Below are 26165 nucleotides of genomic sequence, written 5' to 3'. Positions count from 1 at the left end.
AGGGGACAATGTGAAGGCCAAAAGTATTGTGGGCTCAAAAAACTAGGTAAGTTCAGGGAGGATAGGTCAATCACTGGCTATTAGTCAAGATGGGCAGGGATACACCATGCTCTGAGTGTCCTAGCTTCTGTTTGCCAGAAGCTGGGAGTGGACGACAGGGGATGGATCACTCAATGGTTGCTCTGTTCTGTCTGTTCCCTCGGAAGCACCTGGCACTGGCCGCCGTCAGAGGACAGGATACTGGGCTAGATGGACCTTTGGTCTGACCCAGTATGGCTGTTCTTACATTTTGTTGTCTCTTCTAGAGATTTAATCCTTTCCCAGCTGGATTCCTTATGGATGCTGGTGATATGCAAACTCATTCTAGCAATGTATTACATTCATCTGTTAGCTGACACTTAAGCCTACAGAGTATCTTCAAATATTAAACCCCTTCCCAGCAGGGGAAGTATGGCTGCCCCCAGTCCAGAGAGCTAAAATAATTCTGCAGAACAAGTCATTCCATCTTCAACAAAGTATCCACTCCTTTTGAATGCACTAAGTAAGCTGTTTGCCTCCCCTGTACCATTACTGTTACAGCTGCCAAATTTGTGGGGGCAGGGGAGAGGATCTGACTATGCTAATTAGTAAATGACTGAGTTGCCCTTGAAACGGAGACACTAAATCATCTTCTTGCCTTTCAGGGGTTTACTGCATCTGGCACTGGAGCAGAAAGGCCAAGCGCTCGCAGAGACGGAAGACAGAGGGAAAAGGTGGCTGGGGTTAAGGGTCACTTGGTTTTAAATCCATGTCCGTTCTACCTCGTCCAAAGAAACATCGGGCACGGAGGCCATCCTATTTCCCAGCCTTTGGTTGTGGGAATAATTCCAAATAGCTGGGGCAACCACACTTCGGTGGGAAACTGTTCTAACAAATTTTCACTCGTTCCCACCTTAGGGACTGGACACCATGTTGGTTCTGATGTTGGATGTGAGCTCAGAAACCACTGAAAGAGAGGCCTCTCTGAAATGTCAGAGGAAATAAAACCTCAACTAAATGAGTCACCTGGTTGAGCACTGCTTTATGTGGGGCAAAAGGGATGAACGATTCCTTCCTGACCTCTGTAGACAGTGTCCTGCAGTCTGAGATCTGATTACTCTGATCTTAACGACTACAAATGTTCTAACCTATGTTGGTCACAAAATTCTCCAGTCACAGCACTGGACTCTAGGAAGATGGGAGTGGGGAGAAAGATGGACACATCTTTAAGGTGTTATATATTGAGCCTTAACTTGTGCCTTGTGTGGATGCAACCTTTAACAGACTGATACCAACAATCAGTCGGGCTCATCTTTGGTTTCCTCTCTAACTCAGTGACCTGAATGCATACAGAGTGATTCTGCCTCTGATCCTGCCCTGTTTCTATCCGGAGCTCTTCATGCTGTACATGCTCTATCATGAGAAGGAAGATGACCTCTACTGCCAAGGGATTGTGGACCTGAGTTTATTTCCTGACATTAAGCTGCTAGAGTTCCTGGACGTACAGAAGTGAGTAACACCGCACTGAACGAATCTCCCAAACAGCTGGGAGAACAGTCTCTGCAGGGAAGAGTTCTGATGGGGATGGGAAGCAAGAACTCGCCAATGGACCCTACGGTTCCAGGTCCCATTATTAGTCCTAGTGCTTAAACTCTTCCTGAGCAGCAATGTCAGTTCCTTGATGGGGTTCCTGTAACATACAGTGCTTTCCTACAGGTCAGCGGTACTCTTAACTGGCCAGGGCTTTAATTTCCCATGCTCATCTTGTTCCCTTCCTTTCTGGATGTCTCTTTTGAGCAAGTGTCTTTCCAGTTGCTTTACCACGTGAATGGTTTACTTCAAGTTAGAAGGGTCCCACAGCATTATGGAGAATGGCAATTCAGAATTGAAAGGAGCAAGATGCTGTGGCATAAGCCTGATTCTCCACTCTGTTACGACTGGTTCTTAAAGTGGGGTCATTCCTTTCGGTTCAGTTAATCTAACTGTTACTGGTTCCAGGCCAGTGCTAGAGTGGAGAATCAGAACGCATATGTCTCTGTCCACAGTGGTGATTCCACAAACCCTTGCTCTTGGTCAGGGCGAATGGGTGAGTGAGAATTTAGACTCTAACATGGGGATGGGGTAGAGAATAGATTTGCACGTCATAACTGCCCTGTCTCCCATCTCATTTCAGACACCTGTGGCCCCTCAAAGATCTCACCCTAACAACCAATCAGGTAAGTAGCAGTGCTGGGATAGATCCTCAGAGTAAACTGGGGTAGCTCCAGCAACTACGGTGAAAGTGGTTAAACTAATGGGGCCGTGCCGAATTATACCAGGTGAGGACCTGGGCCTTTGTATTTAGATATGCTTCAAATAACACATCAGTAGCAGATCATGGACACCAGAGCATTGGACACAATAGATGCAGGATACAGAAAAGATATGGACAATAGACTTCCAGTATTATCAATAAAACGTCTATCTTATAAGTAGAGGGCATTTCCACACTTGCAGGAGTTTATCTGTATTATGACAGTTCATAGAGACCCCAGTGCTAAGTACTAATTTCCTTCCTGTCCTAAATGGTTGCACAGGGTTGCTGCAAGATGCTAAATATCTGCATTCCACTCTAAAGGTTTGCTCGGTCCAAATTTTAAAATCCAGCCTGGCTCCAAACCTGAGCCAAGCACAGCTGACCTGAGAGTTGTCTTCAGAAGCAATGTGACCTAAACCTGTTAGTGCCACCGCTTCATCCTTGGGGCTTCGCTTGGTGGGGGCTCCCTGTGCCCACAGTCATTCTCCTGCTGCCTTCTACCCGTGGGGTCAGGCTGGTGGCCCTAACCCTAACCCACTCCTGCCATTCGTTGCCATCTGGTCCTGTGCGCATGCTGACAAGTCACTGTGCCTCTCACCCCGCAGCACCCTGGTCAGCGCACACAGGGTCAGGTCCTGCTAGGTTCAGGTCATGTTGCAATGTCTGCTCCATGGGTGGCTGCATTTCATTAGTGAATAGATTGCAGTCCTCTGGGAGGAAAGGCATCAGCAGCAATCTATAGAAATTATTCTGTAATATGTGCTTTACTGAATCATGGGATTTCAAAGACCTCCTAAGCTTCCCAAATGACTGTACCAGCACAGACAAAACGCACAGACAGCTCTATGTGGCTCGAAAGCTTGTCTCTCTCACCAACAGACGCTGATCCAACAAAAAATATTACCTCCCTCCACCTTGTGTTGCTAGTATCCTGGGACCGACATGGCTACAACTACGTGTGTACTAATGCAAACCCTTCTCTACCTTTCAGAGACGTTCTCTTGTCAAAGACAAGTGCTTCCTTTCTGCTACGGAATGTCTGCAAAAGTTGATGTAAGTGGCCTTCTGTGATTTCTTACTCATGACTAAGCAGGGTTGGATGACATGGTGGTTAAGATACCTGAGTTCTCAGTCTATGCTAGCCCTAGGGGAGAGCCTGCCTGAAAAATATTAGCATAGACTCGGGGCGAGTGACTAATGCTGAGAGCTTGAAAAGACATAAGCTCTATTCGTGTAACGCCACAGTGGGGAGATACCTTCCTGACTTCATCCTGGTGATCCCTTTATATCATGAAGCTTGAGGATTGACAGCCCTTGTAAGGCATGTCTTAGTTAAGGCAACTGGCCTTATCCATTCAGAAGACTCAGATGCTCTTATGCTGCTCTGAGGTGTCTCAATAATGCCACTTCTCGCCTCTTAGCTGGGTAGCACTGGGCTTCTTTCTCAGTGTTTTTTTTTTTTGGCAGCACTACTGTGGACCCCCGGGAAAAGCTGGAGATCCTTCAGAAGACCTATGAGGAGATAGAGAGCACTGTGTCACGAGTAGTGGAGAGGGATTATAAACTCCCAATGGATGACCTCTTGCCTCTGTTGATGTATGTTGTATCACGGGCCAGGTAAGAGAGAGAGCTTCATGTTTATCACTGCTAATATAAAGCAGAGTATCTCTTGCCAATGTGTAACCCACACACCTTCTGGGTGTGGTGTTCTGTCCCATGTAGCAGCACCGAGACCACTTAAAGAGAGAGATAAAATGAGTCTGTTCTACAGCCTTAGCTAACAGCCAGTTGGCTTTTAGCTCAGGCCGTAGAGGCTCATGCACTAAGCTACAGAAGTCACGGTTTGATCTCGCCTGCTGATGACCAGGGTCTGTCGGCGTGACATATGCTCCATGAGGACTAGGGCTGGCTGAAACTGTTTTAATGGGAAATTTGGGGGTTTGATTAAATGGAGTATTTTGTGAAGTCTGTTTTTACACTGGGAAAAAAACCCCCAAATTTTCCCATGGAAAATGAAGTATTTTGGCCAAAACCTTGAAACTTAGATTTGGAGATTCAGTGCCTCATGGGAGTTGTAGTTCAGTTACCTCATGTCCCTCCTAAGCTTCCCAAATGACTGTACCAGCACAGACAAAACGCACAGACAGCTCTATGTGGCTCGAAAGCTTGTCTCTCTCCCCAACAGACGCTGATCCTACAAAAAATATTACCAGGGCTGGGCTTCCTGGCTGGACTGCATTTTGCATGATGGACAACCTGCCTCTTCAAGAGGGAACACCATGGTGCATCATGGCAGATGTAGTCTGATCAAGGAGCCCGACCTATAGAGGAGAATGGGAGCATGAAACATGTGAACTACAACTCCCATGAGGCACTGGCAGTATTTCCAAACAGAAAAATTCAATTGTGGGTGGAAAACTTTAACAAATGAAAGACTTTGACCAACTGTAATTATGAAGTGTCTCTGTATGCTGTTAGGATATAGATATTCAGGCCTGTCTGTAAAGGCCTATACTCTAAGAATTTAGGTGTATTCTTATCACTTAGCTAGTTCTAGAGGTATAAAAGAATCAAAATCACTGTCTGCTGGTGTAAGGGCCTTTTCTCACTGTGACAGTCTGAGGCCCTGTGCTTAGGCTAAGGCCTTTGGCTAAGCAGCAGAGGCAGCCATAAGCTGGGAAGCGAACGGTCACCTCCTCACATTCCAAACTAGTCGCATTGAAATCAGGTGCTATTGGGCTGTTTGGCATTATCAGGACAGGATTGTATTCCTATCACCTCCAGAGAAAGGGAAGTGCCTAGAAAATGTAAAAGGAAACTTAGTTGGATAGCATCCTATCTGGCAAGAACTCACTTATCCATAGCTGGGATGTGAAATCCTCATTTCTGTGTTGTTCTATCCTTGTAGTCCCCATTTCCCTATTGTTTGTCTGTATAATCTCTGTCTGGTTCTGGGATTGATTCTGTCTGCTGTATAATTAATTTTGCTGGGTGTAAACTAATTAAGGTGATGGGATATAATTGGTTACATAATCATGTTACAATATGTTAGGATTGGTTAGTTAAATTTCAGTAAAATGATTGGTTATGGTAAGCAGAACTCAAGTTTTACTATACAGTCTGCAGTCAATCAGGAAGTGGGGGGGGGATGGGAACAGGGAATGGGGGTGGGGAATTGGAATCATGTTTTGCTAAGGGGGGGAATGGGAACAGGGACACGGGTAAGGCTCTGTGGTGTCAGAGCTGGGAAGGGGGATACATTAAGGAAGGAAACTGGAATCATGCTTGCTGGAAGTTCACCCCAGTAAACATCGAATTGTTTGCACCTTTGGACTTTGGGTATTGTTGCTCTTTCTTCATGCGAGAAGGACCAGGGAAGTAAGCAGGTGAAGGAATAAGCCCCCTAACATATGCCACTGAAAACCTGTACTGCACCAGAGATGGAAACAGAAGCCTCTGCTCACCCTCACAGCCTATGCCTTCAGTAGCCGCAGTCACTGATACGAAAGAGCCCAAAGAAGACTGCTGTAGTTAACGGCACCAGACTAGGGATGAGGAGAACTGAGTTGAGTTCCTGTGCGACTTCGGGCAGTCCAACTCTTTGTGGGACTCCGTTCCAATCTGTAAAATGGATCTACTTCCCACTTTACTAGGGTATTGTGGTCTAATTCATGGCTGTGAGGGATTCTGAGTCTCTGGAAGGTGTCACTGAAATGCCTAGAAATTAAGCTTTACCGGTATAGAAATAGGTCTTAAATTACTAGTCTTCTGTAAAGAGACACTTATTGCCTACATTGTCTTCATTCGCGCTGAATGAACCAGTTCCAATTCAGTAAGAATGGAGCTTCACTTTTCTGTGAGGTTTGCAAGTGAACTCTCTCTCCACTCCTTGCACACCTCTGTGCTTCCTGGTTACACTCCAGGTCCCTATTTTGCTGTGTATCACACAAGCAAAAGCAAGAAGCTTTGGGAATCTCAGATTCTGGTCCTGAGACCTAGAGATGGAAAAAACAGGATCATACATTTTATAAGGCTGCCCCCACCTGAAATGGATACGATGAGCATTGTCCCCCAAGTGCAGCTGGGGAAACTTAGGCACAGAAGTTAAGGGCTTTAATTTTCCTAGGTTCTGAACATCCAAAAGATCAGGTGCTTTGCGCCTCAAAAAATCAGACTCCACTAGCTCCAGGTCAGAGGAAATTGGTTCTGTGAATTAGAACTGGGTTCTTATCCCAGTTCTCGCACCAGATCCTGATTATTGGATCATCACCGCCCTGCAGGGAAGGTGCATGCTAAATCCCAGGTATTCATGTCTGAGGATCCATTTGAAGTATGGCCACTATTTTTGTTCTCTAGAATACAGCATCTAGGAGCTGAGATACATCTGATCAGAGATTTGATGGACCCTACCAATGAAGGAGGGATGTATGACTTTCTGTTAACAGCACTGGAGGTAAGAAAGAGGTTTGTAACAATGAAGTTAGATTGCAGCAGGCAAGGTTTGCTTAAATAGTAAGAAACTATTAAGTAATGGCCCTGTCAACCAAAGTTGTGGGAGTAGTTTTATTGTGGATAGCGGACTGGCAGCTGTCTTATCAGATTAAGGTGGTTCCTGCCCACATGCCTGGGGCTTAATTGGGTCCCCATCCCCCCTCAAAACTGGAGTCTGAAAGAACTTCCTCATGCACTGGCAGGAATCCTGTGGGGGAGGTCTGCTCCTGGAGCATTGACAGATCAGCCTTCAGGGTTCGTTGGATAGATCATAGGAGTAGTTGGCTATTATTGCAGCAGGAGGAGCGTTGGTGGACCATCATCTGTATGTTAATTTGGTATGTAGATGTTGGTAGTTAAACAGTTTTCCCTCTTTGCTCTGTTGACCAGCTCCAGAGTGAACATGTTTAATGGGCTTCTTTGTAGCTTCCAGTTCTAGTCTCTTTGCTTTACAGAGATGTTCTGGCCTCAATGTACACTCATAAGACCATAATTTTGTCCAAAAGATCTCTATCAAATGAACACACACACTTCCCCTTACTGATTCTGCTCTTTCTTCTCCAGTCGTGTTATGAGCACATTCAAAAGGGTATGAGGCTGCATCAAAGGGAGAACTGGCATGTGTCTCGTGATCCTTGACCTTCACAATCCAGAGGACATCTTGTTCATGCACTCGGATGACCGCACACTATTAGGAGGTGAAAAGGGAATTGAGTCACTGCTGTTCTAGTTCACTTTCCAGTGGGACGAACGTTTGTTCTAGACCCAGGCTCTTTTCAAGTACAAACCTGCTAGTGTCTAGACTTGCGGTGATGCTTGCAATCTACAAGGAGCAAGATCCTTCAACCTCTAACATCTTTTGCCCTTGATGAAACTTGGCCCTGCACTGCTCTGCCTGATGTGAATAACACAAAATCTAGTTTATATTATACCATCCATAAAATTACAGTCCAACTATAATCCACACCATTGGATATTGACCTTAAATCTTCAGTTTCAGCTAGTGTTCTGTGCAAACCCCTGGCCTTCCATTTTTCAGAAGAAACCATTTTGTGGCCTTTGCCAAAAACTTCTCACCCTACAGATTAATCCTGTTTTTCTGCATTTTACACGTCTGCCTCTGCTCCATGACCTCATTTTACTTCCTCCTGTTTTGTGGTTTGCATTTGTTTTGCCAGGCCAAAATATCCAGGGTTATTAAAAAAAACAAAAACAAAAAAAACCCTTAAAACCAAAATGTAACTGATCTGCTTTGCCTGTGTGGTCCTGTCTGATAGAATCAGCTGCACAGAGATAGGCAATCCTTTTCTCTTCCCCCCCAGTATCCTCTTCCCAGAGAAGTGAAGATACGTGTTGTATAGTGGAGTGAAGGATCTTGCCCCATTGTCCTTGCTAGACAAGCCAAATCCCCTCTGCGCCATCACTGTCGCATTTTAAAGCTGCTATTGTCTAACTTGATTTTTATAGTCCAACTGTAAATGATCAATATTTTTATACCCTGCTGAGTCCTTTAATCTCAGGGACGTTACTCTGTAAGCTTCCATACCTTGTTGCAGATAGGGGCCACTCAGTTCACCTGGCGTACGTGGCATAAGGGGAACTAGAACTGCCCTGCAGTGAAAGACCTCCGAAATGCTGCAAGGCAATTTAAAAAACAAGTGTGGTCCTGCAGAAAAGCCGTGATCTACTTAAAATGATGTCTTTGGGTGCTGAGATGTTACCCTACTGACTCAATGGGGTGTAAATAGGACAGAATCTGATCCCATTATTTCAGTGGTGATTTTTTTTTTATTAAAAAGGCAAACTGAATCTAAATGTTGCACTCAAATTGAAATACACTAAATATGAATTTAGGATGCATAGGAGAACAAAAGCTATATATTTTAGAATAATTAAACGGTGGGTTTTAACTTGATTTTTTTTTTTAAGATGTGGGATGGTCTGATATTGTAACTACATAAAACTATAGACTGCACCTAATTATCACAAGTATGTTTTAAAGAGTACACTGGATATAATTGTTAATATATTGATTTGGGGCTGTGTTTTTTACAGTAACTTTGTATTTAAATAAACCTGTTACCTTTTTGAAAGGAAAGCCTCCCAAAATTATTTAAAGGATTTCTCGGCCCTTCTGTGTTCTGTTTCAATACGGCTGCTGGTTTTTTTTTGTTTTTTTTTTCTGATCAGAATCAAATTTCTATTTTGGAAAACCAATCAATCCTCTGCCTTCATTCTCATGTTGGAGCAAAAGTATGGAGGGACTCTGCAGATTAAAGGTTTCTAGAGGGCAGCTTTAAAAGAGTCTTCCTTGCAGCCATCATCACCACCTCTCCATAATTAATAGATAAGGAGAAAATTGATCCAACTCAGTACCAGTGTAATCAATATAAGGCAGTAGAAAGGCTAATTTGATCCCCCCCAAGATGTCAATACTTTATGCAACATGGTAAGTATTAGCCACATGTTTAAAGCTGGAGAAACATGGGTACAAAAGAGATTGTCACCGGTCACAGTGAGCCAGTGACAATTGGAGCCAGTTCCCCTGGGTCCTGTGCTCTAACCACCAGACTGCCTTGCCTTTATTTTCCTCTATATCCATCCAGGAAGATACAAATAGAGGTGAATTCGAGTGGTCGCCGTTTAGCTCACACTAGAGAAATGGGGCATATTCGTAAGAAAAATCCCCCTACTCATTATATTGCGTGGGCACCACATTCACAACAAATGGGGACAGAGTTTCCCTGTCATCTAATAATAGACCCTGAGCGCCGCTGGCTATGTCAGTCTGCTGTGAACAGGACTAGCGTGGGTTGGAAACCACAACTTCCAACCTGCAGGAAATTCTGACATTTAAAATCTTCACACTGAATTGGAACAAGGTCAGGTTCCAGCAGAAGAAAAATGCTGAAAATATTTAGATAGGGGACCATTAAATCATTGACAATGCTGAAATATCACTTATTGGCTGTCAAAACATTCTGACCTTACCGAAATGATTCACTTTGATTCTTTCACGTCAAATTTTGTTGAAAGTGACAAGTTCCAGTAGCCATTTGAATGAAATTGGATTTTCTGATTAAGGGTTCAGTTGAGATTTTCAGCCCTCTCTAACTGACCATTTGAAGTACTGGGTTCTCCTTTTACATGCTAGAAGGAGTGCACAAGTTTGCAGGGAGTGTGAACAGCAACACTGTGCATCTCAACCCTAAAGATAAGGTACCATTGACAACATGGGAGGAAACAGTGTAGTATTTAATAACTCTAATAAATAACATAAGTACACTTCAGATTGACTTTGTAAATATTGTAGAGGAGGTATTTACACTCCGCATCAAGAGTATCAGGCGCAACATAGGTCAGCGCCAATGGAAGGAAGCTTCTTGAGGTATATGTACGTTGGCCATTGTGTGCACAGAATATTCTCACAAAAGATGAGCTTGCATCTTAAGTGCTCCAGCATGCATCAACTTAAAAACCTGGTGGTTGGTGTGTAACTGACACTGTCAAGCTAAAGTTATCAACCTGTAGCTACTGGCTTAACAAATCTTACTCCTGCAAAGCTACCGTGACTTCAGACATGGAGTTGCTTCAGCTGTGTTTCACCCATCGTGCTGTCAATTGCAGAATCTCTCTGTTGGATGGGAGACTGTGATCCTAAGAACACCTCAATACCACCAGGTTCGCTATGCTGTAATAGCAACTCCCTAACAGGCCTGACAAACTCACCACACCTAGACACTGCTTTCATGGTAGTTAGCCATAAAGAATGTCATGAGAAGTTTCCAATAAAAGCCAGCACTACACTTGTCATTAATGTGATTGTGAAATATATGTACAAATACCATGCATGAGATACTGCACCTATGTTCCTAAAAGTTTGAAGCAGGGCAAAATTGACAGGTTTCTGGCAGCAAAGGACATAATTGCCATGTGAACTGTGGCAAACAGGTGAACTAAGCATTGTGAGCCCAAACAATAGAAGCCTTGTTTGCATATAAAAGTCAACAGGAAGCGGTGAAGTCAGCACATCAGGAAATAAACCATAGGGTGCCATCTTGACTATGGGAACAAACTGGCATTGGGGAACATAAGGGGAAAGACACAAACACCTCTTTATCCTGCACATCAGAAAGTGCAATTATATTTCTGGGTTAAAGACATTGCAAGAAGCAACTGCGTTTCAGCAGATGGTTAGTGTGTTTAGTCTCTAGAAAGCATGTGTTGATTTAGTTTAGTAACCTTTCTGTTTCCATTATCCTTACCGTCAACTCAGCACCTTTGATAAATGTGTTTGCACTGTAAACAGCTCAGTACTGGTGTGTTTATACAGCTGATCCTCAGTTCAATCAAACAAGTTAGCGTACAGGCTGGCTCCTTGGGTGCAGCAAATCTGGTATTTCTGTGAGCAGCTGGTGACAGGGCATGCTTCAGGGGGACTGGGCTGAACCTATTAAGCTGCAAAGCAAACTGAGGGCTGGCATAAGCCTTGGCATTGTTTGCATGCCTCACAAACTGGTGGTGTCACACCACTAACACCCAATAAAGCACCAACAGAGCTTCCTTTGAGGCTAACAAGATGACTCACCAGCCTGGCCATGCTGAGAAAACATCACAGTAGCCAAGCAGAAATCTCAGTGAATTTGTGGTTTTGGTGGTTAGAACAACCCTGTGTGCTTAGCTGACAAGTCCTATTGTGAACAGTCTTCCCTGGAATGCTTAATCCCCACAAGCATGGTAAAGAAACTCCACATTGTAAACACACACCTAAGCCATAGCAAATGAATCTAGCTAGGTTTCGTCATGTTGCTTATTGCATACTACTGTGAGTGTGGTATAAGAACTTCTACAGAACAGAACAACGTAGCCAAAGGTAAAGACGGTAGGAGCGAGGATCAGTACTCATGATGAAGCATTACTTTCCAAGGTACTTGGCAACTATATGCCTTGGAGCATGGAGGTAGTGGATGCTCAGCTCCCACTGCACTCACTGGGAGCTGGAAATGCTGGGTAGCTATGGTAGTAATTGGTATGTTGCAGGATTGAGTGCCTACTGGACCAAAATTGGCTCTCAGGCTAGTGTAAATCAGGCATGACTTCTCTGAAGCCAAGGGAATTCCACCACTGTAATGGAGATCCCATTCAGGCCCACTGAACCCTCAGCCCACAGAAGGAGGGATGGAAGGCAGAAACAGTTGCCCTTGGCTGTCTGACAAAGGAAACCTTGTTCAGTGCCAGCCGTGAATTGTTCTAGTTTCACAGTTGCTCAAAAGTGGCAATTTTCCAGTCCAAAGAGAGGCTCCCAGAGCCCCTTCTTGAGCCTGTGCAATTTCCAGTCATCGTTCATAGCCAAGAAAGAAAAGTCAGATCCTTCCCCAGGTTTCAGAGCTCTGCATGGAAGATAGTATAGTTTCCCAGTGCCAGTCCAGAACATCTATTACTAAATAGCACAGGCAAGACATGTTTAACATACTAATTCAGAAGAGTAGTAGTTTAACCTTTGAAAGAATGAGATCTGCCCTGACATTTTTAAATATTTTAATGTGCAATATTAAAAACAGCAACTTTAAGTAGTCACCTGTACTGGTCACCTCATAGGTCAACAACTGATTAAGTTTCAGCTCCGTGCTTGAAAACCTTCAACTAGAATCTTAATGGAAGCACTATTGGCTAGAATTAAACTTTTCACACCCCTGTTGAGAATGAGACTTACTGCAACCCCCTAACAGCAATGGGAGTGTTTTTTACAGTTTAACTAAAAATGCTTGTGAGGCCACTTCCCTTACAATCATTTTCAATGTGTATTAATTACCCTTAAGTTCATAGGTTGTGCTATGTAACCACACAGCACTGCTCTTAGCCCTGGTCTACAGTGAGGGGGGTGTGGGGGGGGGGGGTTCAACCTAAGATATGCAACTTCAGCTACGCGAATAGCGTACCTGAAGTTGGAGTATCTTAGGTCGACTTACCTGGCCGTGAGGATGGCGGCGAGTCGACCGCTGCCGCTCCCCCGTCAACTCTGCTTCCGCCTCTCGCAAGCTGGAGTTCCGGAGTCGAGGGGGAGTGCATTCGGGGAATCGATTTATCGTGTCTAGATGAGACGTGATAAATTGACCCCCGATAGATCGATCGCTACCCGCTGATCCGGCGAGTAGTGAAGACCTGCCCTTAGAGTGTTAATACACTTCCTTTCATTAACACATAGTCTAAGGCTACATATGGACTTCCATGTTTTTGCCTTTCTAAAACTCTTCTTGTTCAGTCTCTAGGTGATCTCAGTACAGAGAGGTGAACTTGTTGAAATATAGATGCTTTGGTGTGCAGAATTGAGAGGATACATCTCAAAAGTTCATCCTTTTGGTTTTAGACAACTCCAATGGCTGAATTTCCTACATGGCTGATTCTCAGGACCATAACTTCTTCCTGCTATGGTCAGTTTAGCTGCTTGCATTCTACTACATGGCATGAATCTAATCTCTGACTCTGCTGGAGACTTCCTCCCTTTTTACGGTGGTTTCAATATAAATGGGAAATTTAATGTCGTGTAGTCAGTTTCCTAACATGCTTTTTCTCTTGATTCTGTATCCACGTCCTCCCTATCCACATTAAGGCTCATTGTGCTTAAACTCTAACGGGGGGAAAAGATGAAGACTTCTCATAAGTTGTCTACATGCAGCTAGGTTGCAAGAGGTGCAAATACTTGAATAAATATAGAACTATAACAGTGCTGTGTCTATTGCTGCTTTCAAGTGGTGCAGGAATGCCTCTGGAGGTGGGGTCAGTGATTTAGGGTTCAGTTTCTTGAAATCCTCATTAGCATTTAAGGATGTTAACACTTGCACAGTCCTTTTTAAATCAAACACCGCATGGAGCATGCCCAGAGCAGAGGTGGCAGCTCTGTGAGGGTTCTTTGCTGAAGCTTCTTCATCTAGAACATGGTTTAAGACAGAAATCCTGTTCTCTGCAATTACCTTAAGGAAGTTGTAGAACTCCTTATAGTTTATGCCTGTGCAAGATTTCATGATTACCTAAGGGAGAAAAAAAAACACATTAAACCTTGACTCCATATTAACTGCACTAGTAAGATAGCTAAAGGCAGCTGCCTTATCAAGACACTAAGTAGTTAAACTCTTTTCAGTGTGTGACTCCTGTTTGTGATTTTCTGATGCCTAATTACAGTAAAATACATTAATTGACAGGAAATCTCACTGGTCCCAACAAAACACTTCCCAGTATCCCCAGAGTTTCCAGTAAACTTTTATCTGACCAGTTCTACTGGCTGGAGTTTCCCCAGCTCGATAAGACAGGAGTTTACTATTTCCGCTAGAGAGAGATCTCATGCAGGGAAATACTATACGCAGCATCTCCTATGAAACAAAGCAAACCTAGCAGTAATTGAAAGGTGTAAAAATTGAATTAATGAGTGCAGATTAACAAACCAAACTTTCTTCAGTCACATTCTACACCTGCCTGAAGCAGCAAATAAGTACAAGCAGTAGCATATACACTGAGTGTTGCATCAATGAGATAGTGAGAGACTTAAGGGATAATCTATCATCTAACAAACTGGACAGTTTGTTTCCCAGCTTGGAACAAAGCATGACCTCTCAATACAGATCAGTTTGGTGTCCAGTATCATTGAAATGCACTATGTATAGGGGCTACAATAGTCTAAGAAAAGTAGGGCTCACATCACTGAACTGACTGGGTGTCATACCTGGCATTGTAGGTGCCAGTCCTCCATAGTGTCTCTCCATTCGCTGATTTCCTGTTGTACGGCTGCTAATTCATCCTGCAGGAAGCTCCACATGATAGCCACGTTGCAGCCATTCACCCAGTTGTGGTTGATGGAAATGGTATCCTCCTGGAAGAAACCACAGAGTCTAATTGGTTATTAATGTGAGGGCCTGTGGGGTGAGGTCTCTGACCTCATTACTGATTTCCACAAAGTTGGTGCCAACAAGAGTTAATCTCTCATCCTCAATGAATGGAAAGGCCTCTCTGGGCCTCAACTATCTTCAATGTCTACCTCTTTTTAACTCCCTTGCTAATCAAACCCTGCTTCCTAAGCTTCCCCCATCCTCAGTCCTTCTCACTGCCATTTGGCAATTGTGCCCACATCTACAACCAGTACTGTGCCGTACTGTGACCCACACTTTTAATGTAGAGGCTTTAATTAGCTGAAGTGTTGATACTGAAGGACACACTGTATGTGACAGTGTGAGTCGGATGTCTGAGATCCCCCATGTCATCCACTCCTTTCCCAGCCAATGCAGGATATAGACGAGAATTATCTATTTTGCTTAGTGTTCTAAATGATCAAGTGGTAAGAAGCATCTTTTGCTATGTATAAGAATGGGACAGGGTTACTCCCTGCTGTTACTTCAATATAGTTACCGCAGAGACTGATCATTTGGGACATTTTATGGTTGCACTGAGCAAGATAAAACAAACAAACAGTGCCTATAGCACAGAGGTGATTGAACTAACTCTAACCCCAAAGGCATCTGCCTATAGATTTTGATGTGCACCCAAGCCTCCAGCTATGAAATGTATTTAAAACCAAACATCGCACAGATACACTGTTACTTTCCCCCACTATAAAAAAAAAAAATCCCAAACCCCTCCCAATTTATGTCAGGATCCCATTCAAAACTGTCCTCCAGGGCCTCTCTCCTGCAAGTGGATCCTCAAGGGCACAAGGGATCTGAGTGAATGATTGGGGTCTTGGTTTCTTAAAGCCCTATCTAAGCTTGTTCTTATGAACTTTGATCCCGATCCTCAAAGATATTTAAGCTCCTAACTTCCATTGAAATCAATACCTGTGAAGATCCAGGCCTTTGTCTCTCTCTGCTGCCACCAAACATTTAGCCTGGCTTTCCCTCATCACGCCTTATATTTTGCAGGTTTTGCCTCAGCAAAAGCTATAATTTCTAAAGATGGGCCAAAACCAGAATTACATTTTCAGGAGAACTGCTGAAGTTTTAGTGATGTGGATTAAACACAAGAGGGATCTAAAATACCCCATATGCCTTGATTTTGCAAAACCCAAAGGCTGAGATTTTGCAAAACCCAAACTAGGCCTCCTGGGTCCAACTTCGGAGTTTCTTCCCAGCAGCAACCAGGCTGAGAAATCCAACCCGTGACAGGACAGTATGGGAACTCAGTGATAAAGCGTAAACTGGTTTCTTTCTTCCTTTAGAATTAGCTAAAGACTCAGAAGAATTTTACTGCTTACTCAAAACCTTTTGATTTGCTAATGAATCACAGAAATGTGTTAGTCATCTGACCACTGCTAATTCTTTTGGTGAAAACTGAAACAAAAATGGCATTTAAACACTTTGGCCATTGCTGCATTTTCTGTGGTCTTTCCCTCCTCATTCAGTAATGGGCCCACCCCGTCCTTGGTCTTCCTCTTGCTTCTAGTGTGCAAGTATATTGATGATCTTGTGGCTACATCTAGAAATTGGTCTGTTTAAGTTAGAATCCCTTGCTGTTAGTGTTACACAAGTCACTTTTCCGCAGACTGGCTGTTTTGGGTATAAGGCTAACCCTGTAACTCTTGGGGTCATACACTGCTGTTCTGAGCGTGTATTTCCCGTGGAATGCAATTGTCACTTCCAAAGAGGTAGCTTTGGCTAGTTAGGGCAACTCTTCAGATGGTTTTCAGGAAGTTAATGGATATAAACCTAAGTTGTCAATTGTCTTACCAGGTTGTACACCTGATGGTACCAGCCACTAGGGATGAAGACTACCTCCCCTGCTTCCTGGATGATTTCAACAGGGGGGCAGCTTTGGGCATAGCGTGGGTAAATGCTGCTGTCCTGAAGACCAGGCGCGGTGACATCGAAGGGCAAGTTACCATGGCGATCTCTAAGGTACTCCTCCTGCCTGGGGGGATAGAGCAGCCATTTCTTTTTCCCGCAGATATTGGCAGACCAGCTGTAGGAGCGGAAGACGTCGGCGTGAAAAGGAGTCCTGTGGGTCAAGTCAAAGGTTTAAGCACGTGTGATGCAAAAGGCAAATACAATGCAAACAAAGCACAAATCAAGTAAAGTTAAGACTATGGGCATATTCTGGCTTTGGATATTTCCACACAAATCAATCTGAGCTGTGCAGGCATAGCTGAAGCGAGAATGTGGCCCTGTCAGACTATTTTCAATTGTCATGTGTTAAGGAGCAAGAAGGCACCCTATTAATAAACTGGGGGCAGGGGGGTCAGCAACACCCCCTCGCCCCACTTTTTGGTGTTGAAATATTAGGTTTCAATTTGAACCTCACACTTCAAAGGCAGCAGATTCTGCAGTTTGGGCTGAAGCTAAGACTGAAAGGGCTGGTTTATCGCCAACGAATGGCAACACTTTAGACTCAAGCCCAGACCCACAAAGGTATTTAGACTTTCACTGATTTCAATGGAAGTTAGGAGCCTAAAAAACTTTGTGGCTCTGGGTCATAGTGATTTCCAGCTGAGAAGTGCTCACTTAACTAGTCAGCACCCTCGTGAGGCTGCAGCTGGCACTGCAGGTTTGAAGAATTCCTTCAGTTAACCTATCCAACTATACTCTTAGCCCAGCAGAAGCAGCTGTCCTATCTCGGGGTCTCTCCTTCTGCCCCTCCACCCCCACGAACATGATACAGTTCTGTGATGACCTAGAATCTTATTTTCGACGTCTCCGACTAAAGGAATATTTCCAACACACCTCTGAACAACATACTAATCCACAGAGACCTCCCTACCAACACTACAAAAAGAAGGATTCTAGGTGGACTCCTCCTGAAGGTTGAGACAGCAGACTGGACTTCTACATAAAGTGCTTCCGCCGACGTGCACGGGCTGAAATTGTGGAAAAGCAGCATCACTTGCCCCACAACCTCAGCTGTGCAGAACACAATACCATCCACAGCCTCAGAAACAACTCTGACATCATAATCAAAAAGGCTGACACAGGAGGTGCGGTCGTCATCATGAATAGGTCGGAATATGAACAAGAGGCTGCTCGGCAGCTCTCCAACACCACTTTCTACAAGCCATTACCCTCTGATCCCACTGAGAGTTACCAAAAGAAACTACAGCATTTGCTCAAGAAACTCCCTGAAAAAGCACAAGATCAAATCCGCACAGACACATCCCTAGAACCTCGACCTGGGATATTCTATCTACCACCCAAGATCCATAAACCTGGAAATCCTGGGAGCCCCATCATCTCAGGCATTGGCACCCTGACAGCAGGATTGTCTGGCTATGTAGACTCCCTCTTCAGGCCCTACGTTACCAGCACTCCCAGCTACCTTCGAGACACCACTGACTTCCTGAGGAAACTACAATCCATCGGTGATCTTCCTGATAACACCATCCTGGCCACTATGGATGTAGAAGCCCTCGACACCAACATTCCACACAAAGATGGACTACAAGCCATCAAGAACATTATCCCCGATAATGTCACGGCTAACCTGGTGGCTGAACTTTGTGACTTTGTCCTTACCCATAACTATTTCACATTTGGGGACAATGTATACCTTCAGATCAGCGGCACTGCTATGGGTACCCGCATGGCCCCACAGTATGCCAACATTTTTACGACTGACTTAGAACAACGCTTCCTCAGCTCTCGTCCCCTAATGCCCCTACTCTACTAGCGCTACATTGATGACATCTTCATCATCTGGACCCATGGAAAAGAAGCCCTTGAGGAATTCCACCATGATTTCAACAATTTCCATCCCACCATCAACCTCAGCCTGGTCCAGTCCACACAAGAGATCCACTTCCTGGACACTACAGTGCTAATAAACGATGGTCACATAAACATCACCCTATACCAGAAACCTACTGACTGCTATTCCTACCTACATGCCTCCAGCTTTCACCCTGACCACACCACACGATCCATTGTCTACAGCCAAGCTCTGCAATACAACCGCATTTGCTCCAACCCCTCAGACAGAGACAAACACCTACAAGATCTCTATCAAGCATTCTTACAACTACAAATCCCACCTGCAGAAGTGAAGAAACAGACTGATAGAGCCAGAAGAGTTCCCAGAAGTCACCTACTACAGGACAGGCCTAACAAAGAAAATAACAGAACGCCACTAGCTGTCACCTTCAGCCCCCAACTAAAACCCCTCCAACACATTATTAAGGATCTACAACCTATCCTGAAGGATGACCCAACACACTCACAAATCTTGGGAGACAGGCCAGTCCTTGCCTACAGACAGCCCCCCAACCTGAAGCAAATACTCACCAGCAACCACACACCACACAACAGAACCACTAACCCAGGAACCTATCCTTGCAACAAAGCCCGTTGCCAACTGTGCCCACATATCTATTCAGCAGACATCACCACAGGGCCTTATAACATCAGCCACACTATCAGAGGCTCGTTCACCTGCACATCCACCAATGTGATATGTGCCAGCAATGCCCCTCTGCCATGTACATTGGTCAAACTGGACAGTCTCTACGTAAAAGAATAAATGGACACAAATCAGATGTCAAGAATTACAACATTCATAAACCAGTCGGAGAACACTTCAATCTCTCTGATCACACGATTACAGACATGAAAGTTGTGATATTACAACAGAAAAACTTCAAAAGCAGACTCCAGCGAGAAACTGTTGAATTGGAATTCATTTGCAAATTGGATACAATTAACTTAGGCTTGAATAGAGACTGGGAGTGGCTAAGTCATTATGGAAGGTAACCTATTTCCCCTTGTTTTTTCCTACTACCCCCCCCCGCCCTCCCCCCCCAGACGTTCTTGTTAAACCCTGGATTTGTGCTGGAAATGGCCCACCTTGATTATCATACACATTGTAAGGAGAGTGATCACTTTAGATAAGCTATTACCAACAGGAGAGTGGGGTGGGGGGAGAGAAAACCTTTTGTAGTGGTAAACACCCATTTTTTTCATGGTTTGTGTGTATAAAAAGATCTTCTGTACTTTCCACAGTACGCATCCGATGAAGTGAGCTGTAGCTCACGAAAGCTTATGCTCAAATAAATTGGTTAGTCTCTAAGGTGCCACAAGTCCTCCTTTTCCTTCAGTACCGTACTCTAAATCGGGGGTTCTCAAACTGTCAGCCTCCACCCCAAACCCCACTTCACCTCCAGCATTTATAATAGTGTTAAATATGAAAAAATGTGTTTTTAATTTATAAGGGCAGGGTCACGCTCAGAGACTTGCTACGCGAAAGGGGTCACTAATACAAAAGTTTGAGAACCACTGCTCTAAATAAAGGAGCTCCAGGGATGCTTATACACTATGCTGTCATTGAACAACTGAGTTCAATGATTATTAATTATTTGTATTACTGTAGTGCCTAGAACCCCCAGTCATGGAACAGCACCCCCTTGTGCTAGGTGCTATACAAAGAGTTAGAATCTAAGTGATACCCCCAAGTTCTCTCTCCTGTTTTCATCTCCCTGGATACACTGAGCCAGAGAACCTAATGCGAGTGACTAGTTCTAACCTCCGTGTATCCCTTACTAGCCTTGGTTGCAACCTTTAGGTCAGATTCTGCAGCCCACACGCAGGCAAATCTCCCCAGATTCTTCCTATTAAGGATGCAGGATGGGGACCTGTATTGGACAGGCTGCTCCCCTTTCCCAGCTCACTCCGTGGGTTTTATGGCTAGAGTCATTGCAAGAGATGTTGGGCAGAACAGTGCCATCAAGCAATGTTATCTCACCACATTTACTGTACACTTAGCCAATACATGCAGCCTTAGTGTTCCTTCTCTCTCTCACAAACCCTGTTGTGATCTATACCTGTCGGTCACATGTTGTCCCTATTTAGACTGCATGTTCCTTGGGGGAAAAGAGCTGCCTTATGTTACACTTGTGTGGCACCCGGCACAATAGGGACCTGGTCCTGATTGACAGCTCGGAGTACTACTGCAATGCTAATAATTGTTTAAAACGGTGCATCGACATTTAAAAAAAATCAAAGTTACTTTACCATGAACCCTTAGGTCCCATGTAGACAAATCGATAATCATCCAGGCCTATGGCATCCCAGTATTCATTCAGCCAGTCAGAAGTGAAATAGATGGGGGTTGTATAAACATCTTGCTCTGGGAAAGCCCTTAAAAAGACAAAAGTATTGCAAAAAAAGGTTTCAGGGAAAAGAAATATTCATTCATCATCTCAGTTTCCCAAAGCTCAGAAGCAGATACTGGTCAGGTGACGAGCAGTGTCTCATTGAGGCCATTACTGCCTTGCTATGTCATCTGCTACAAGCAACATAACCCTCCTAGAGCTAGATTCACAAGGCTTTGCAACACACCTGACTTTTAGGCAGCCTGCTGCCAGGTGGAATTCACAACCCTGCATCAGGTTCCCAGGAGCCCTATACAATGCCTGGGAAGAGTCAGGCATCCAAACAAGGGGATTCTCAAAGTCAGCATGCTGAGCAGGGAGCCACATTAGCTAGTCTGTCAAGGTTCCTTCCCCACTCTGAACTCTAGGGTATAGATGTGGGGACCTGCATGAAAACCCCCTAAGCTTATTTTTACCAGCTTAGGTTAAAACTTCCCCAAGGTACAAACTATTTTTCCTTTTGACCCCGGACTTTATTGCTGCCGCCACCAAGCGTCTAACAAATATATAACAGGGAGAGAGCCCACTTGGAAAAGTCTTTCCCCCCAAAATCCCCCCAAGCCCTACACCCCCTTTCCTGGGGAAGGCTTGATAAAAATCCTCACCAATTTGTACAGGTGAACACAGACCCAAACCCTTGGATCTTAAGAACAATGAAAAAGCAATCAGGTTCTTAAAAGAAGAATTTTAATAGAAGTAAAAGGATCACCTCTGTAAAATCAGGATGGTAAATACCTGACAGGGTAATCCGATTCAAAACATAGAGAATCCCTCTCGGCAAAACCTTAAGTTACAAAAAGACAAAGAAAACCAGGAATATACATTCCATTCAGCACAGGTTATTTTATCAGCCATTTAAACAAAAGAGAATCTAACGCATATCTAACTAGATTGCTTATTGACCCTTTACAGGAGTTCTGACCTGCATTCCTGCTCTGGTCCCGGCAAAAGCAACACACGGAGAGAGAGAACCCTTTGTCGTCCCCCCCAGAGCTTTGAAAGTATCTTGTCTCCTCATTGGTCATTGTGGTCAGGTGCCAGCGAGGTTATCTTTAGCTTCTTAACCCTTTACAAGCGAAAGGGTTTTTCCTCTGGCCAGGAGGGATTTAAAGGTGGTTACCCTTCCCTTTATATTTATGACATAGCCAGTAGGAAATGCTGAGTAGGGTGGGACCTCAGGAACCCTAGGTGCCTATGGATTACAGGGTTAGGTGACAGCTCAGCAGTGATTTTGTGAATGCCAACTGCATCTACATTTTGGACATAGGAATCTATATGGGCAGTTATGCTTAATTCCCCTTGTGAATCTAGCCCTGGGCGCTGCAAATGGGCGCAACTGTGTTTTCCTACCTCACAGGAGAGTTGTGAGAGTTAATTAAATTCCTCTTAGTAAACACGTCTGTTCCAGTAAGACATCTGCACGACTAGTCAGTCGTCCCACTTGGTTAACAGATTCAAAAAAGCCAAAGCTGGATCGTAGGCTTTCAATGGTGTTTGGCAGTGGTTCTCCCAGTGTGGTCTGTGGCCGATGTTATGATGCCGCCTCATTTCCAGCTGCTTCTACAGGCATCCAGGCGCTCCATTGCAAAGTAATATCCAGATGTCTGTATAAACAGACATATGCAAAGACGGCCCTGCCTAGATGCCTCTGTGAAGTCACAGCCACGCAAATGGAGAATCAGAACTCACTCGTAGCAAACTCAAATCAGCAGCAGAGCTGCCAGCCACGAGCAGCAGCCATTCAAGGAAGACAGGACACAAGAGCAGAGGGAGAGGAGTACTAGACGGCTAGGCAGGACAAGAAGGGGAGGATGCATCCAGGCAGCATGAACAGGGACAGAGAAGGAGCAGGGAAACTTGTGCATGGGGAGACAGGAACAGAGCAGATGGGAGGGGAAGATTAAATGAAGAGCAAAAAGTCCTCATGATTCACTTTGATTTAAAAAAGGAAAGAGTGCTTATTGCATTAAACACAATTAAAAATGATAAGGTTTTTACCTTACTAGCCAAAGGCCAAAGCAAGAGCCAACACTATGCAAATGTTTAAGAACTCTTTGGTGTGTGGCATGTTTAGATCAGTACAGTGTAAGAAAAGTATTTCAGTGGATAGCTGCCTTCAGTCAAACCATCAGCTAACAAAAGATCAGTGTCACGGTTTAGCAGCAGTTCACCGCTGTATCACGGCATGCTGAGGATTCCAAAGTGCTCTCTTACCTGTACAAGTGCCAGTCTTTGAGGTAGAGGCACCCCCGGGGTGAATGGTAGTTTTTTTTAATGTACTCTTTCCAATAACTTATGTACTCCTTGAGAGGGATCTGTTCCTTTGGATTAGAATTGTATTCCTTGACATCGCAGTTGGCAACAGGTACTACAGCCTTCCCTGAAATATAAACGTTTTGAGCCAGTTGGGGAGCAGAATAACTGGCGCCAAAACTGTAATCCTTCCATATTTATATTACGTTAGCATCTAGTATCTGGGCCCCAGTGTGCTAGGTGCTGTACAAACATTTATGAAGACATGGTCTTCTCACTTTCCGGATACCTCCACGAAACCTTAGATCAGCGTTATTCATAGCATGATTTATGGACGTGTCAACGGAATGAGGCATGCAGCAATGGTACCACTGCAAACGGAATCACAGCAAAGTGCGTTGGGAACGGGACACGGGCTGCAGCCAAAACTCCGAATCTCTCACAGCATAAAGAGAGACTTAGATTTCCAGAATAGCCAAAGCCTGTTCCTCCCCCATCCACCCAATATAGATCCTACAAACACTTGAGCATGCGCCTGGGATTATTCACATGTATGAAGTTAAGGAGCGTAAATTTGCATGATAAGGCCCTAAATGAGTTCAAATTTATTTTTAGACTAAATTAAAGCTTGGAGTAGGGCAAAGGGGAAAAAATACAAACGAGGGTAGAAAATTGTGAATAAGGAAGTGTTATTTACGCCTTCACATGACACAAGAACCAGGGGTCATCCAATGAAATTAATAGGCAGCAAGTTTAAAACAAACATAAGGGAGTACTTCTTTACATAACACAGCCAACCTGTGGAACTCATTCCCAGGTGATGCTGTGAAAGCCAACAGTATAACTGGACTCAAAAAGGAATTAGATAAATTCATGGAGTATAGGTCCATCACTGGCTGTTAGCCAAGATAGTCAGTGATGCAGCCCCATACTCTGGATGTCCCTAAACCTCTGACTTCCAGAAGCAAGGACTGGATGACAGGGGATGGACCACTCGATAACGGTCTTGTTCTGTTCATTCCCTCTGAAGCATCTGGCACTGGCCACTCTCAGAAAATGGGATACTGGGCTAAATGGACCATTTTTATATATTCTTATAAATTAATATATTAACTGAGAGACTGATCCTTTTAGGCTCAGAGGATATTTGTCATTGGCCAGAGGCCGTTATTAAAAACTCTTTGACTTTTATCATTCATATTAAATTACATATTAAAAGCTTAATCACTTACCAAAATGCTGCAGTAGATAATCAAAGTTAGGCTTCCCATCCCGAGTCACCCAATTCCTCCTGCTGCCCCAGCCCTCAGTGAATTTAGCTGAGAAAACACATGGGTGGTTGGGAATCAGATAGTCCCTGAAAAAATCGGAGTAACTGAACGATTCTACTTTTTCAATATAGTCAACATGTCCCTGGGGCAGGCAGACTGCACCATGAGATGCGCTGCTGTAATCATGAAAGAACACAGTGGAACAGGCAAACGCTGCTCTGTCCATTCAGACTATATAACTTTCCTGGTACTTAGTTGAGAAGGTGCTGATCAGAAAATATTTAGTTAGGCTAAAATAAACAGCTGCACAGTACATTAATCTGAGTGGATCTTTCAAATCTATGAAAATTAACTCACAAGTAAAAAAATGTCCAGTTCCAAAATATAGATAAAATCTTGCAGGAAAAGCCTTGTTCTTCCCATTTGTGTTTCACCATACAGGGCTAGAAATATCCTTCAATGCTCTTCAATGTTTATGGCCACCTTGATCGAATGGCTACATTACAAACAAACCACAGTAACCAAAGCCTATATTCCCTGTAGATCTTTCATGTCAATGGTAGATAGTCTAGTTACACGTTCATATTAAATTATTCCCATGCTTTTGCTTGGCATTCTCAATGGGTCGCAGAAGAGAACGGCCACTTGCCCGTTTCTAGAAATAAACAGCAGACATGTTCATTTCAGTGGGGTTCTCGCCCCAAATCTGTGAATACAAAGAGAAGCTTCTTGTGCAAGCAAAAAAATAAAATGCGTCCAATTCTAAGATTATCAGACTGTAAAGAAGACACTACGCAGAGCAGTTTTATAAGGTTAGATAGACCCTGCAGGAATCAAGCTGGTCTCCTGCATTTATTCCATACTCCCTGCACCGTTCTGCCTGCTGCGGACACACAGATAGCTCCCAATCATTAAAAAATAATGAGGGAGTTGAGAGATAACAGGGCACGATAGCAGCGATGCCTGGGGGAAATGAGGCAGATGATGGGGCAGAGAAGGGACCTCCCCATATCCCTAAACTCCCCTTAATCCCAGCATCTAAAGGGAAACCCAAGAGCCTGAAACTCACCCCTAGAGAGAGACCCCAGCAGACAGGAAGTGAGGGTCCCCAGGAGAGAATCGGGGTCCAGGCCTCTGCTATCAGGGGCAAGGAGTGAGGGGCCTCTGGAGAGGAGAGGTCGCACTTTTGGGAGAGTTGGAGGGGCTCCGGTTCCCCACTATGGAGTATGAGGGGCCCCCGGGGGGGGGGGTGCGGCATCCCAGCTATGTCGGGGGGTGAGAGGCCTGGGATGGGGGAGGGTTGAGGTTCCCCGCTATGGGGTATGAGGGGCCCGGGGGGGGGTCCGGGTTCCCAGCTATGTAGGGGGGTGAGAGGCCCAGGATGGGGGGGGTCCAGGTTCCCCGTTATGGGGGATGAGGGGCCCCGGGAGGGGGGGCGGGTTTCCAGCTATGTGGTGGGGTGAGAGACCTGGGATGAGGGAGGGTCCGGATTCCCCACTCTGGGGGATGAGGGGCGCTGGGGGGAGGGGTCCGGGTTCCCTGCTATGGGGGGGGGTGGGTAAGGGGACCGACCCGACACGCACCCTGGGCTCACCGCTACCCGGACGCATTATGGCGACGCACGCACCCCGTGACCCGGCTCGCTAGGTGCGGACGCGCTGAAGGCGAGGGGGAGGGGGGAGGAAGGAAGGCTCGGGCGGGGGGGCCGGGCTGCGCCTGCGCC

General features: G+C 44.8%; 2 protein-coding genes across 9 annotated transcripts in view; one reads left to right on the top strand and one right to left on the bottom strand.

The window, feature by feature from the left end:
• ALS2CL (ALS2 C-terminal like) overlaps positions 1-8861 on the top strand; it is a 63087-nt gene extending 54226 nt beyond the window's left edge. For 4 of the 5 annotated variants that reach the window (XM_073334845.2, XM_073334843.2, XM_073334842.2 and 1 more), the window contains exons 20-26: positions 684-752; positions 1354-1527; positions 2192-2234; positions 3306-3367; positions 3782-3931; positions 6671-6767; positions 7370-8861. In XM_073334845.2, coding sequence (XP_073190946.1) covers positions 684-752; positions 1354-1527; positions 2192-2234; positions 3306-3367; positions 3782-3931; positions 6671-6767; positions 7370-7444 — 670 coding nt within the window. In that variant the 3' untranslated portion in view covers positions 7445-8861. The remainder of the gene's footprint in view (positions 1-683; positions 753-1353; positions 1528-2191; positions 2235-3305; positions 3368-3781; positions 3932-6670; positions 6768-7369) is intronic. The other variant, XM_073334844.2, reaches the window with a different exon arrangement.
• A 3465-nt stretch (positions 8862-12326) lies between these two features.
• On the bottom strand, positions 12327-26093 carry JMJD4 (jumonji domain containing 4). 4 transcript variants are annotated; one of them, XM_073334841.2, is made up of 8 exons: positions 26037-26093; positions 24800-25097; positions 24404-24528; positions 23133-23298; positions 20779-20904; positions 16516-16783; positions 14523-14669; positions 12327-13833 (listed from the first exon to the last, which is right to left on the bottom strand). In XM_073334841.2, the coding sequence occupies exons 2-8, from the start codon at positions 24877-24879 to the stop codon at positions 13522-13524; spliced, it is 1224 nt and encodes a 407-aa protein (XP_073190942.1). In that variant the 5' UTR covers positions 24880-25097; positions 26037-26093; the 3' UTR covers positions 12327-13521. The 4 variants fall into 4 exon arrangements, with proteins under 4 accessions (XP_073190942.1, XP_073190940.1, XP_073190941.1 ...); XM_073334839.2 differs by having other exon boundaries at positions 26026-26072; XM_073334840.2 differs by lacking the exon at positions 26037-26093 and adding an exon at positions 25512-25996.
• Between the last annotated feature and the right edge of the window lie 72 nt (positions 26094-26165).

The sequence above is a fragment of the Lepidochelys kempii genome, chromosome 2 (genome assembly GCF_965140285.1).
Source record: "Lepidochelys kempii isolate rLepKem1 chromosome 2, rLepKem1.hap1, whole genome shotgun sequence".
Classification (NCBI taxonomy): domain Eukaryota; kingdom Metazoa; phylum Chordata; order Testudines; family Cheloniidae; genus Lepidochelys; species Lepidochelys kempii.
Note: the sequence above shows the minus strand (reverse complement) of the source record. Positions and strands in the feature narration are given on the sequence as shown.

Excerpts from the sequence above, each read along its gene's own strand:
- JMJD4 (XM_073334838.2), bottom strand. The coding sequence starts at position 24,668 with ATGGACAGAGCAGCGTTTGCCTGTTCCACTGTGTTCTTTCATGATTAC. Across the intron at positions 20,905-23,132 it reads AAAGACTGGCACTTGTACAG|GGCTTTCCCAGAGCAAGATG; the intron begins GTAAGAGAGCAC and ends TGTCTTTTTAAG. Across the intron at positions 13,834-14,522 it reads ACTGGCACCTACAATGCCAG|GTAATCATGAAATCTTGCAC; the intron begins GTATGACACCCA and ends TTTCTCCCTTAG.